General features: G+C 47.1%; 1 protein-coding gene across 1 annotated transcript; it reads right to left on the bottom strand.

Moving 5' to 3' along the window:
• Positions 1-363: 363 nt before the first annotated feature.
• Positions 364-11,071, bottom strand: LOC129656101 (oviduct-specific glycoprotein-like). The gene is given in 12 exon segments (XM_055586874.1): positions 364-830; positions 1,660-1,795; positions 3,461-3,577; positions 5,243-5,392; positions 5,394-5,429; positions 5,529-5,637; positions 6,916-7,040; positions 7,917-8,082; positions 8,906-8,962; positions 9,906-10,110; positions 10,496-10,525; positions 11,047-11,071. Coding segments are annotated over 12 exon segments (1,623 nt in total).
• Between the last annotated feature and the right edge of the window lie 1,483 nt (positions 11,072-12,554).

Here is a 12,554-nt window from a genome sequence, read left to right as displayed (position 1 = left end):
ATTAACTCACTATGATCTGGGGCCTGTTTGCCCCAAAAATGATGCATGAATGGCTGGGCACAGGCAGCTTCCATCAGGGGACCTAGACGAAGAGATAAGGGTTTCCCCCAGATTTTGCCCACAACAGATTTTGAGATCTTTTATTCACAGCAGAGTTTTCCAAGTTTCTTTAAAGAGAGGACTCATTAGAAGGGTTATCAAGTCATCCAAAGAATGAGTCCATCAGTGGGAACAAAGTGGTTGTCAAAAGCAAGAGGAGTTGTCCAAGGAGGTGAGATGACAGAGCCAGAGAGCAGCATCCACTTTTCAGCTTCTGTCTGAAGACCAAAGTAACCCACCAGGTCTCAGGGTCCACCTCAGAGGTCAAAGTCTCCTCTCCAGTGTCTCAGCCCTCCCAAGAGGGGTGACTGTCATCTTTCCGGAGGAGGTGGTCACCTTCTCAGGGACTCCAGCCTTCCTTCCTGGGGGCGTGACCTTCTGTCCAGTCTGAAGGTGCACGGGACCCACAGCTATGCCTCCAGGGCTCACCACCAGATGGCCCACAGTGGTCAGGGGCTTCTCTCCAGGGCTCTCAGTCTTCCCTTCTGGAGCAGCAGTGTGCCTTTCAAAGGTCATAGGGGTCCTTGTAGGGGTCATAATCTCACTTCTGGTGGTTGTGGCCATTGTTGCAGACTTTCCTTTGATCTCAGTGGCCACAGCCTCTCCTCCTGGGGGCAAAATGCCCAAACTAGTGGTCAAATCCCTGGTCATAGTTGGCATTTCAGGGCCAATTCTTGAAGAATTCACAGCAGTTGAAAACCACAATTTTGGTGAAGGAGTTGAGCTGAACTCTAGAAGAAATCAACAGAAGAGGGTGAGACTCCTACCTCTTCCTTCCCATCCTGTCACTGGCAGAACTAGAGCTGCTCCAGGGATGAAGTACCAGCTCCCAAACCAGAAGCAGAGGATTTCTGAATGCACCCACTTGTCAACACAGATAAAGTCTCCACACACAGAAGTCCAGCTTCCCCACTTAACCATATCAACATGATCCCAGGCACACATGGACAGTCAGTGGGTTTGCTACATTTCCAGTTGAGTGACCCCAAGCAGGTCTGTCAGTTCTCTGTGCTCAGCCCCTCACTTTGGCCATCACACTTTGCATAAGACATGGACCCTGAGGCCTATTTCCTAACTTATGGAATCCTCAGGAAGAATCCTTTTGTGTCCTCTACTTGGGAGGCACAAGGAACAAGGCTGAGTGCAAGGAGGTTGCCCTAGAAAGCATGTTGTAAAGAATTAAGTTGCAGTTTCATTTCCACCCCTGACTAGCTGTATTATCTTTCTGAGTCCAGGTCTCCTCACAAAACGGGGGTTATAGACCATCTCCAAGGATGTTGCAGATTTAGCATGCCAGGTTCCATCTCCTAACTGCCAGTGTGTATAATAATGTCATGAGTATAAGGATTATTCCCATTTTGTAGATGGGAAAACAAAGCTTAGAGAGGTCAAATGGAGCAAGCATCAAAACCAAAATTAGAAAGCAGACTGGCCTGGCATCAAAGCTTATTCTCTTCTTTCATTGTCATTTTGCCCCAACAAAGCCTTTAAATATCACAGAAGGGACCCACCCAGTGGTTTTGCAACTGCCAACCCAGCTTCCAGGTCATAGCTACTCACCGTCCTTCACCAGAAGATAATTCAATGTGTAGACAAGGGGGAAAGGGCCAGTGCCACAGAAAGCACCCATGACATCATCCAGGTCCAATGTCCACACCATAGCCCCCCCAAAATGCTCTCTCTTTATGAAAAATGCCTGAAAAAGCAGTGGTCAGTCAACCTGCTGTTCTGACCATCCTCCAGACTGAGTACAATGGCAAAATCAGATGGACTCTCAGAAGGCAATATGGTAGGATGCTTAGCCATGTAGCCTGTATTTGACTCTAGCCTCTATTGCTTATTAGCTATGGGATCTTGAAAAAAAAAAAAAGATACATAAGCCTTGTGGGTTTTAATTGCCTTCTATGTAAAAAAAAAAAAAAAATGGATAACATTTCCAACATTTTTAGGATCCAGAGTTCCTATATGCACATTTTACAACATAGGTGGAAGTGGAAGATAAAATGCTAAGTGAAATAAGCCAATTACAAAAGAACACTATGATTACACTCATTGAGGTGCTTAGAGTAGTCAAATTCGTACAGATGGAAGGTAGAGTGGTGATTACCAGGAGCTGAGTGAGGAAAGAGTGGGGAGTCATTTCAGTTTGGAAAGAGGAGGTAGATATGATAGCTGCACAGCAATGTGAATGTACTTAATGCTACTGCTGCTGCTAAGTCACTTCAGTCGTGTCCAACTCTATGTGACCGCATAGATGGCAGCCACCAGGCTCCTCTGTCCCTGGAATTCTCCAGGCAAGAACACTGGAGTGGGTGGCTATTTCCTTCTCCAATGCATGAAAGTGAAAAGTGAAAGTGAAGTCGTTCAGTCGTGTCCGACTCCTAGCGACCCCATGGACTGCAGCCTACCAGGCTCCTTCATCCATGGGATTTTCCAGGCAAGAGTACTGGAGTGGGGTGCCATTGTCTTCTCCATAATGCTACTGAATGGTGACTAAAAAATGAATAAAATGGTGAATTTTATGTTATGTATATTTTGCCATAATTTTAAAAAGATTTTTTAATTCATACATGTAAGATATTTGGAGCAATATTTTGCACATAGTATATGTTCATAAATATTAAATATTGCTTGGTTCCCCAGCCTGCTAATCACCATTATCATCATATTAAATTGGAGATATTGTTTTATTTTTAAAAAATCATTTCAACATATCCTATGACTTAGTGATGCCATAAAAGAGGAATAGAACGGATAATATCATGCCCTTTACACATAAAAGAAAATGAAGCATTTTATCCATGATTTTTAAAACCTCAGATATAACTAAATGGAAGTTGTTTAGCATTGAATCCAGATTTTATTATTACTTTACCAGAGTTCTCTTGTAAGACTGATGGAAAAGATTGTCATATGCAAATAAATACATGATTTGGCCAAATCAATTGGTTTCTTTCTGGGGTTTAATTTCCCCAAATGTAAAATAAGGAGGAACCAATTATTGCTAAGTTGGAAACTGTGAAGATTCTGACTTTTTTTTTCCTACTTTTAGGCTAACAAGTTAACCTGTCAGTTTTTTTTTTCCAGTTTTATTTATTTTTACTTTACAATATTGTATTGGTTTTGCCATACATTGACATGAATCCACCATGGGTGTACATGTGTTCCCCATCCTGAACCCCCCTCCCACCTCCCTCCCCATCCCATCCCTCTGGCAGTTTTATAGGCACACACACACACACTCACGTGAGTGCACACACAGACGCACACACACACACACACACACACACGCTGTACACACAAGGGTCTCATAGAAGCCAGAGGGAAACTATGTTGGAGCGATAAAGGAGAAAGCTCTCACTTTGTAACTAAAGCTGATGGCATCATCATAGCCAACCCACACTTTCCCCTTGAAGGCATATAGTACGTACTGATCATCAATCCAGCGTTTATTCATTCCCTCAGTGAAGGAACAAATCTGCAGGAGCATCAGAACAGTGATCAGCTGTGTGGCGTTCCATGAAGAGAAGCACCAACAGACAAACTGTTCACACCCAGGGGTAAAGACTTCCTCTCTATTTTGGATGAATTCTTACTATTGCTTATTCCTTTCTCTAGTATCCATGATGGATAAACAGGTAGAGAACCAAGGAGTGAGTGGCAGCCTTTAAGAAATCAAACTAGACTTTGTAAATAATGTCAATATCAAACTACTACATAACAAACCTGAGTCTAGACCAAACCTGTACCTTTCTCAAAGACTTTTCATAAACAAGTATCTACTTTGCTCATTAAACCAACATAAACTGATCCATCCAGGTATTTATCAAACTAACTTTTGAATCTATAATAAATTCAAAGACCTGGAAGGCAGGGAGAACTAGGTTATTACATCAAAAAACCACTGACTGTAAACTGGGTACCCAACACTGTGCTGGAGACGGTATGCTGCAAAGATATAGAAATGTTCCATTTGGGCTGCAGAAGCTAATACGGAAGTTATTATTTTTTTGTTCATTAAAGGTGTTATCAAAACCTCATTAACATTATGCTCCCTTGACTATGTCATCACTCATAATCAGGCTTCAATGGATTAGCAGGGAAACATCTCCAGGAGCAGGCACAGTGCAGAGATTGGAGAGACAACAGCATCTCCATTACCACCTCAGGCAAAAATGCAACTCTCCCTCTGGTGCCTGCTGTTCTTTGCCTAGGAGGTCCTGCCCACCCATCAGGATTCTACTGTGCTTCACAGTTCTGCTCAAAATCCACCAACTCCACACCCTACAGTCATGCACTTGGTGCCTCTTACTGTCTTCTCTTGTGTTCCACATTCCCTTGGATCCATGTCTCTTCCCCCAACTCAACAGCAAGCTTTGTTGAGATGGGGATTCGGGTATGGAATCGAGGTAGAGGAGAAAGAATCTGTGATGGGGGATGTCATAGAATTGTCTCAAAATAATTGACTAGTGAGAAGGAAGGAGTCAGGAGCAGAGAAAAAAAAAGACTGGCCATGAGCGGTTAATGACTGAAGCTGGGTGAAGGGCATTTGGGCACCAGGGAGTGAGAGGACGTTATACTATTCTTTTATGTTTGCATATGTCTGATTATATACATATGGTAAATATTAATTATGTTTATTTAGGATATATAGTAAGTGAGGATTGACTTAACTGCCATTTAAGAATCTTCTAAGGGGTGAAATATCTGCCCTGGGTCCATGGCTTTTTCAGGGAATGAGAGGATGCTATGCTATTCTCTTACTTTTGAAAATATTTGAACTTTTGAAAATATATATATATATATCTTTCAAATATTAATTATGTCTATTTAGGCCATATAGTAATTCAGGATTGACTTAAATATTATTTAAGAATCTTCTAAGGAGTGAAATATCTGTTCCCCCTCCATTCAGACTTCATCCAGTCCCTCACCTCTTACAAAGGGTTCAAATAACTTCCCCAAAAGAAAAGAGAATATCCCAGAGACTGGATGTCCCTTACCACAGCAAGCCACCTCCTTGTCCTGTCTCTAGCCCTCAGTCTTGCCTTGGTCCCTTGTTCCTACTTTGGCCCTGGGCTTGGGTCGGGGAGCCCTAACTCACAGACAGAGGTTCACAGACAGAGGTTCCCGCTCCCATCACCTCATAATAAGCCAAGAAGCCAGCTTGCATGGTGTACTTCCCTGGAGATGCTGGTCCCACAGCTTCTGCCCTCAGCTCATTCTGAGAAGCTTTGAGGAGGTGAAAAGTATGTCCATAGGTGGGGAGCCCCATGAGGAGCTTCTCAGGGGGGGGCCCCAAGCTGTTGCCAGTAATTCATGGCATATGCCTGCAGGGAGGAAGAACACAACCCCTCCTTGTTACCAAGAGCCACTGGCCTGGCTCAGGGGTGCAGGTCTGGGCTGCCTGACAGCTTTCCTTTTCTTACCAAAGATTTGGGGTCTCCAGGAAGAGAGAACAGAGGGCTATTGTGTCCTGTGACCTTTTCCCAGCTTCCATGTAAGTCGTAAGACAAGACACTGATGAAATCCAGGAGTCTATAAGGGGCAGGAACAGGAGGTATAAAGACCATGCTAGCTAGACTTTCACAGCACCAACTAGCTAACTAGCTGAACATCGACCACCCAACACCCCTGCCATCTCTGCCCACTGAGATGGGGGCTAGGGACTGCCTGAGCCGTGCCCCGCTTGTGAGAGCCTGCCCTGGAACACACAGCTGGTGAGGGACAGTGGTGTGTCAGGACCTATGCCCTCTGGAGAGTATCCAAGGGAGTCGATGGGATCAGACCAGGAAACAAAGGCATTCAGGCTGATATAAGTGTAGCAGAGGTCTGCATAAATGACATGTGTAATCAGACAGCATAAAAGTGCATCCATCTTTCTGCTGTTTGAGGAGCCAGTGAAACCCATCTCTTCCAGAAAGCTTTCCAGATGGTGAAGTGTAATTGAGCCTTACCAAGTCACAGTGTAGAGGTTAACATGGATTATCTAATTTAATTTTAATCTGGTTAATGTCCTAATTATCATAATTGTCTCCATTTTAAAATGAAAAAATTGAAACTCACGCAGTTACCTAATTTGGCTAAGGTGACCCGGCTGGATGAAGGTGGAGTCCTCAATCCTGCCTGGCTGTAAGACCAACACTAGCCAACTCAGCTCACTGGATCTCTCACCTCTCTCCTGACACACGGAACCCACTCTCCCTAAGTGTCATCACATACAGCAATAGCATCATCTCTTGTATGTTGCATCTGCCTCACTTTTAACATCAGGAAACACTTGATTCTTGAACTTTGATAGAATTAGTCCAGAACTGGCATGTCCAGAGAGATATGAGCTCCCTCCATCTGGTTTTGTGACTTTGGCATGAAGACCTCTGCTCTGAAAATGGGCCCTGACTGGGCATTCCTATTTTTGTTTCAGAGGCAGTAGTTGGTAATTGACCCATATCTCTGATGCCAGCCCTCTGGCACCCAGTGCACACCCACAGGGGACTCCAGCAGAGCAGAGGTCAAGCCCCTGGATTCACTCCTTGAGGCCCAGCTATGGACGATGCTGATACCTACCCAAAGGGATGCTGTGGTGTGGCCAGATGCTCCATTACTCCCCTCTGATCTCCTCAGGAAAGTCCAGGCTATAAGGAATAATCCTTGTCCCCACCTACATTTGTGCTTAGCCCACTTCCCACAGGTGCTCTCACAGCAGGGCAGGAAGTCAAAGCTCCAGGACAGTGCTGGGCACCTCTGGGTTCTGAGCCCAAGATGCCTTCTTCCCTCCAGTGCCCCCCACTAAACACCAAAGGAGCACCCACTCACCTGCCCAGAAGGCGTGCATCATATGCTTTCTGGATGACATGGGGGTCCCCAGAGACAGCAGCAGACAGCAGCAGCCTTGGACGCATGGTGAGCTGGGCCTCATTTTTGAAGGCCTGCAGGAGTTCCTGGGAAGAGAGAGGCAGATGAGAGAAATGGACAAAATAGAGTCGAGTTGGGGAAAGCAGGAGTCATCCGGGAAACAATCTTCCACAATAACAGAGCCCCTGGAGCCAGGAGAGTCAGACACAGGCCCTGCCCACAGGTTCCCAAGAAAGGGGGACGTGAGCCAGTGCAGTAAGGCATTGAGCAGGGGGCTGGCTGCAGGCCCAGGAGCAGAGTTCAGACAGCCTGCCTGAGGGAGTCCAGCAGATGCATGGAGAAAGTGTCACTCAGGCTGGAGGGCTGGGGCCAGGCCAGTGGTGACGGAGGGAAAGGCCTCCACAGGGCCCCTGCTCAGCAGCCCTCTGTCCACACCTGCAGATGACAGCAGTAAAAGAACCTTCTGTGACCACTCTCCTGCCCTGCCCCCCGGCCCTAGGCTCCTCCTGTGCCTGGAGCCCAGACATGGTCAAAACAGAATCACTTTTGGATTTGGGAGCTGCCATGCTGGCCTTTTGGAGAAGGCAATGGCACCCCACTCCAGTACTCTTGCCTGGAGAATCCCATGGCAGAGGAGCCTGGTAGGCTGCAGTCCATGGGGTCGCTAAGGGTCGGACACGACGGAGCGACTTCACTTTCACTTTTCACTTTCATGCATTGGAGAAGGAAATGGCAACCCACTCCAGTGTTCTTGCCTGGAGAATCCCAGGGACAGGGAAGCCTCATGGGCTGCCGTCTATGGGGTCACACAGTGTCGGACATGACTGAAGTGACTTAGCAGCAGCAGCAGCAGCATGCTGGCCTTTTCATCATGAAGCACAGGGAAGCCAGCAACTCCATGGGGTGGCAAAAGAGTCGCACATGACTTAGCCACTGGACAACAACAACAAAGCTGGACTTACTTCAAGTAAGGAGAGAAAGGTCCAGCGGTCACGCATAGGGCTGCCTCTGAGTCCAGGGTACAAGAAGAAGAGGTCCAGACCATCAAAGCCATGTGTCCTCAGGAGGGGGATCACTGAATTGACAAACCTTTCCCGGTTGGAAAATATGGACAGCATCGTGGTGAACCTTCAGGGGGACCAGGGGTGAGGCCAGGAGTGCTTTCTGTATAACCATGCTCCCCCAAACCACTCCCCTGCAAGGCTCTTTGGTTCATATGTGACTGAGGAAAGGAAGGTGGAACTTTGAAACTCTCAAACCTTCTTAATTCCCTTCCCAGCCCTGAACTTCAGGCTCCAGGGAGGATTTGCAAACCACACCTCCCCCTGCCAGATGGAAGCAACACTCAGCCTGGGGTGGAGACAGTGGCTCAGAACAGCTCTGCCTTTAAAATGGTCACCCCTGGCCAGGCACTGACTCTTTGTCTAAACAGATAAGGGGAGGGAACGTGAGAAAAGGGCCAGCATTTCCAGAAAGATCTCTGAGCTAATGGGCCTCATAACATGGCACAAGATGGCCAAGCTCTGACCAGGGGTTCTAGAGTCTTTGCTATTCTGTTTATTAGCTGTTTGACTGTTCTCCATTTTTTCTAGTATTTTCTCTTCCATAGTGAAGACATTATTGGAAAACCTTTAGAATAGTAAAGCTTAACTTTAAGTAATTTGGGGCTAGTCCTACATGCAATGATTAACCAGATTCAGACTTTGTCAGGCTTGGTTCCATTACCTGATCATCATCCCTAGCTGATCATCTCTCAGGAACACCTGGGTGAAATACAGTAAGTCACCAAAGCCCTCATTCGTGCTTTTTTCCTACAAATTTGGAATGCAAACAGCCACTTTGTAATCCTTTCTCCTAGCAATCATGAGATAATGAGTGTAAAGCTGGCCTGCTCCCCTGACCTATCACCTCAACCCCACCCCAGAGAGAAGACCCAATAGCACAGACTCACCTCGAGGTGCCGAAGTTCCACCCCCCGATGGACAGCAGTGTTTTCAGCCTTCTGTTCCTGTGAGGGGGGACAGAGTCGGTGAGCTGGGTTCTCATCAGTCATTTGGGGAACAGTGGGAAGTAGTGGGGATGGGAGGAGGGGGAGAGAAAGGGGGCAGCAGGTGGAGTAACCTAAGGGAGAAAGGAGTGGAGCCCAAGATGGGGAAGAAGGATAAAAGAGACAGCAACCAGTCCACATATACATCATCACACCCAGGATCCCAGGCTGTCTAAGCCCCCCAAACTCCCCACTCCCATGACATTCCCAGAAAAAGAAAAGGCAGCCTAAATTTTCTCTTCACTCACTTTTTTGGTCAACAAACATTTACTGAGCAATTAATATGTGCTTCTGACTGCTTTAGGTGCTTGAAACACAGCAGTGAACAGATGGACAAGCTCCCTGCTCTCCTCTCTGGAGGCTGTGCTCTAGTGACATGGATTTTCTCTGCCCTTCTACAACCATGCACACAGCGACAGACCACTCCCCACAGAGGACAGCCCAGGAAGCCTGGAGAGAGAACACTGAGCACCAGTTCTCTGCTGGGCGCTGACCCAGACACTGGTGTACAAAGACCATAGACACCAGCCCTTCCCTTGGGGTTCATTTGCAGGTGACAAGTGATAATGAAACACTAGCATTTGTGAAGCTTTTGTGATACGCAGCTCTCTCTGAAGCATTTGAAAATAGAATCCTGAGCACTGGGCTTGAAGGCTGAGTTTGGGTGCAAGGCAGAGAAGAGAGAGGAGCATATCCTAGGCAGGGGCACAGCAGCCACAAGGGCAGGGAGGCAAGGACGAGCTCAAAGTGCTGATCAACGAGGAGCTCCCAGAGCAGGGACACTACAGAGAGCCCTTGACAGAAGGAGGGACCCAAGGATCAGAGGAAAGGTGATGACTAACAGAAGAAAAGACTTACTCCTCTTTACCTGTAAAATACAGCCCCACAGACACAGTGAACACACCTCTCCTTGAGCTTGTTGAACTCTGGGTAGAGGATTTTCTCATCCTGGGGATCCTTAGGAACAATCTGATTGTTGCTCATCGAGGCAAAGGCAAATACCAGGTGGGTGCAGAGAAATGGATCCAGATCCCGAGGCAGGATCGAGGCAGGGCCGGGCCGACTAAATGCCCAGTTGGTGAAATAACACACCAGCTTGTGGGCAGCACCTGGCAGGGGACAGCAGGCATTATTGATAGAAACCAAGTGGGGATGGAGCTCAGCATCCACAGAGCAGTGTTGACACTGCTCGAGAGGCTAGGCTACTGTAACTGCTCCCTCACACACACACACTCCAGAGCTACAAGGAGGGCAGGTCCTTCCCCCACTGCTGGGGTCCCCCGGGGAAAGAACACCTCCTGGAACCCTGGTCAGAATGGATCCAAGAGTCTGGATCCTGGCACAGAGAAGACCCAACAGTGACTGAGAATCCACTGTTGAGCCAATTTGGGTCAATGATCCTCGACGCAGAGCCAAGGCGGGTACAGGGGACACTGGACTTGGAGCAGTTCTCAGTAGACACTCTCCTCGGCTCTGGAGAGGACATTTCCTCACCATCATGGTGTTTCAGCACAAGGAGCAGCCCTGCAGGAGACAAAGGAAGAAACACAGGCAGATTCACACGCACACCCCAGCTCACCCTCCAGCTCCCACAAATGCAGACACACATACCCTTCCCTCCTTCCTCTTCTCTACACTGAGTGGGTGAAGCCAGATCCATCTAAGCTCCTTTCCACTCCAATATATTCTACGTGTAGACACACAGGCTTTGGGACGACCATGACACTGAGAAGTCCCAGCAAAGGTTCGGGGCCAGTGGTTCTCAACCTTGGAAGATATGTAAACATAGTGATTTCCTGGTTCCTCCCACAAACATTCTGATCAATGGGTCTGAAGTGGAGGCCAGGCATAAAAATACTTAATGTGCAGCCGGTGAGAACCACTGCTCTGATCACTTCTCATTTCACTGTGTCCTGTCCACCTCTACCTAATCCAGGCCCCTGAGGCCCAGGATGCTTCTTGGGTACCACAGAGACAACAAGCTGATGAAGCCCAGCACCTCCTGAACTAAGAGACATTTGGGGGCTGGGACCCACCACACTCACCAACCCACGGTAGCAGCTTCCCCATCTCTGTGGTCTGACAGCTGCAGGCCTAGGGCTGGAGCCCCTTTATATGAGATTCCCCAGGTACAACCGTGGGACAGCGCTGAGACAGCCCAGCCACACACACACAAAACCAGTGATTAATGCATGGCCGCCCCAGAGTCACAGTGACCCCAGCATCTTCTGTCCTCCCACCCAGCAGAGCCATAGCTCTGAGATCCAACAAAACAACAACTCCCTCTGACACTGGCACAGAGGAGGTGTCCGTGACCGGCCCTAGTGAGGGCAGGGCCGTGTTCAGCCCCTCTTCCTGGAATTCAGCCCCACATGGACTGAGCACAAGGAAGAAACACTGAAGGGCAGCAGTGATTCTGTTGTTATATTAGTGGTTAGGAAAATTGTGTAATGTAAAGCTAAAAATTCCCAACTATGGACTCAGGAAGGGCAAAGTTTGAATCCCAGTGTCAAAAATTAGTTTTAGCATCTGGGGCCAGTTAGTTAGCTCTTTGAGCTTTAGTTTCTACACTTGTAAAATGGAGATAACACTTGAACTTGCTTCATAGCATTTTATACTGATTAAAGACATAGCATGTGAAAAACTTAGTTCAGTGCTTTGAATTGTGGTGCTGGAGAAGACTCTTGAGAGTCCCTTGAGCTGCAAGGAGACCAAACCAGTCAATCCTAAAGGAAATCAACCCTGAATATTCACTGGAAGGACTGATGCTGAAGCTGAAGCTCCAATACTTTTGCTACCTGATGCAAAGATCCTACTCATTGGAAAAGACCCTAATGCTGGGAAAGTTGAGGGTGGAAGGAGAAGAGGGTGAAACAAGATGAGATGGTTGGATTGCATCACCGACTCAATGGACCTAAGTTTGAGCAAACTCCGGGACATAGTGTAGGACAGGGAAGCTTGGTGTCCTGCAGTCCATGGGGTCACAAAGAGTCAGACACAACAGAGCAACTGAACAACAACAAGGGCTCAGCGAAAGATAGCAGTTATTAGAGAAGCCACAAGAGTTTGCCCCCAAAGCAGGGTTCTCAAACTCAAGTGCTGACAGGCAGGTAATGTAAATTGGTGAAGTGGACACAATAGAATAGCTCACGCTCCAATTGATTAGAAGAATAACAGTGTATAGCACAGGGAACTGCTCAATGTTATGTGACAGCCTAGATGGGAAGGGCATTTAGGGGACAGTGGATACATGATATGTATGGCTGAGTCCTTTTACTATGCACTTGAAACTATCACAACATTGTTAATCAGCTATACTCCAGTATAAAATGAAAAGTTTACAAAAAAGAATAACAATGCAAGCCCAGTGATACATTTCAGCTAACATGAAGTCTCTCAGCTGGGAGACATCAAAGATCAGTATTAATAGGGACAGCACTCTGAGTGCCAAACATTAGTGCCACTAATGTTTGCCTTGCAGTGAAATAGAACCAATACTTTGGAGGATTCTTCAGTTTCTCAAGAGAAGACAAAAATCTGAATTTTTGAATGA

The sequence above is a fragment of the Bubalus kerabau genome, chromosome 6 (assembly GCF_029407905.1).
Source record: "Bubalus kerabau isolate K-KA32 ecotype Philippines breed swamp buffalo chromosome 6, PCC_UOA_SB_1v2, whole genome shotgun sequence".
NCBI classification, from domain to species: domain Eukaryota; kingdom Metazoa; phylum Chordata; class Mammalia; order Artiodactyla; family Bovidae; genus Bubalus; species Bubalus kerabau.
The sequence above is the reverse complement of the archived record's forward strand: the minus strand, read 5'-3'. Positions and strand labels throughout refer to the sequence as shown.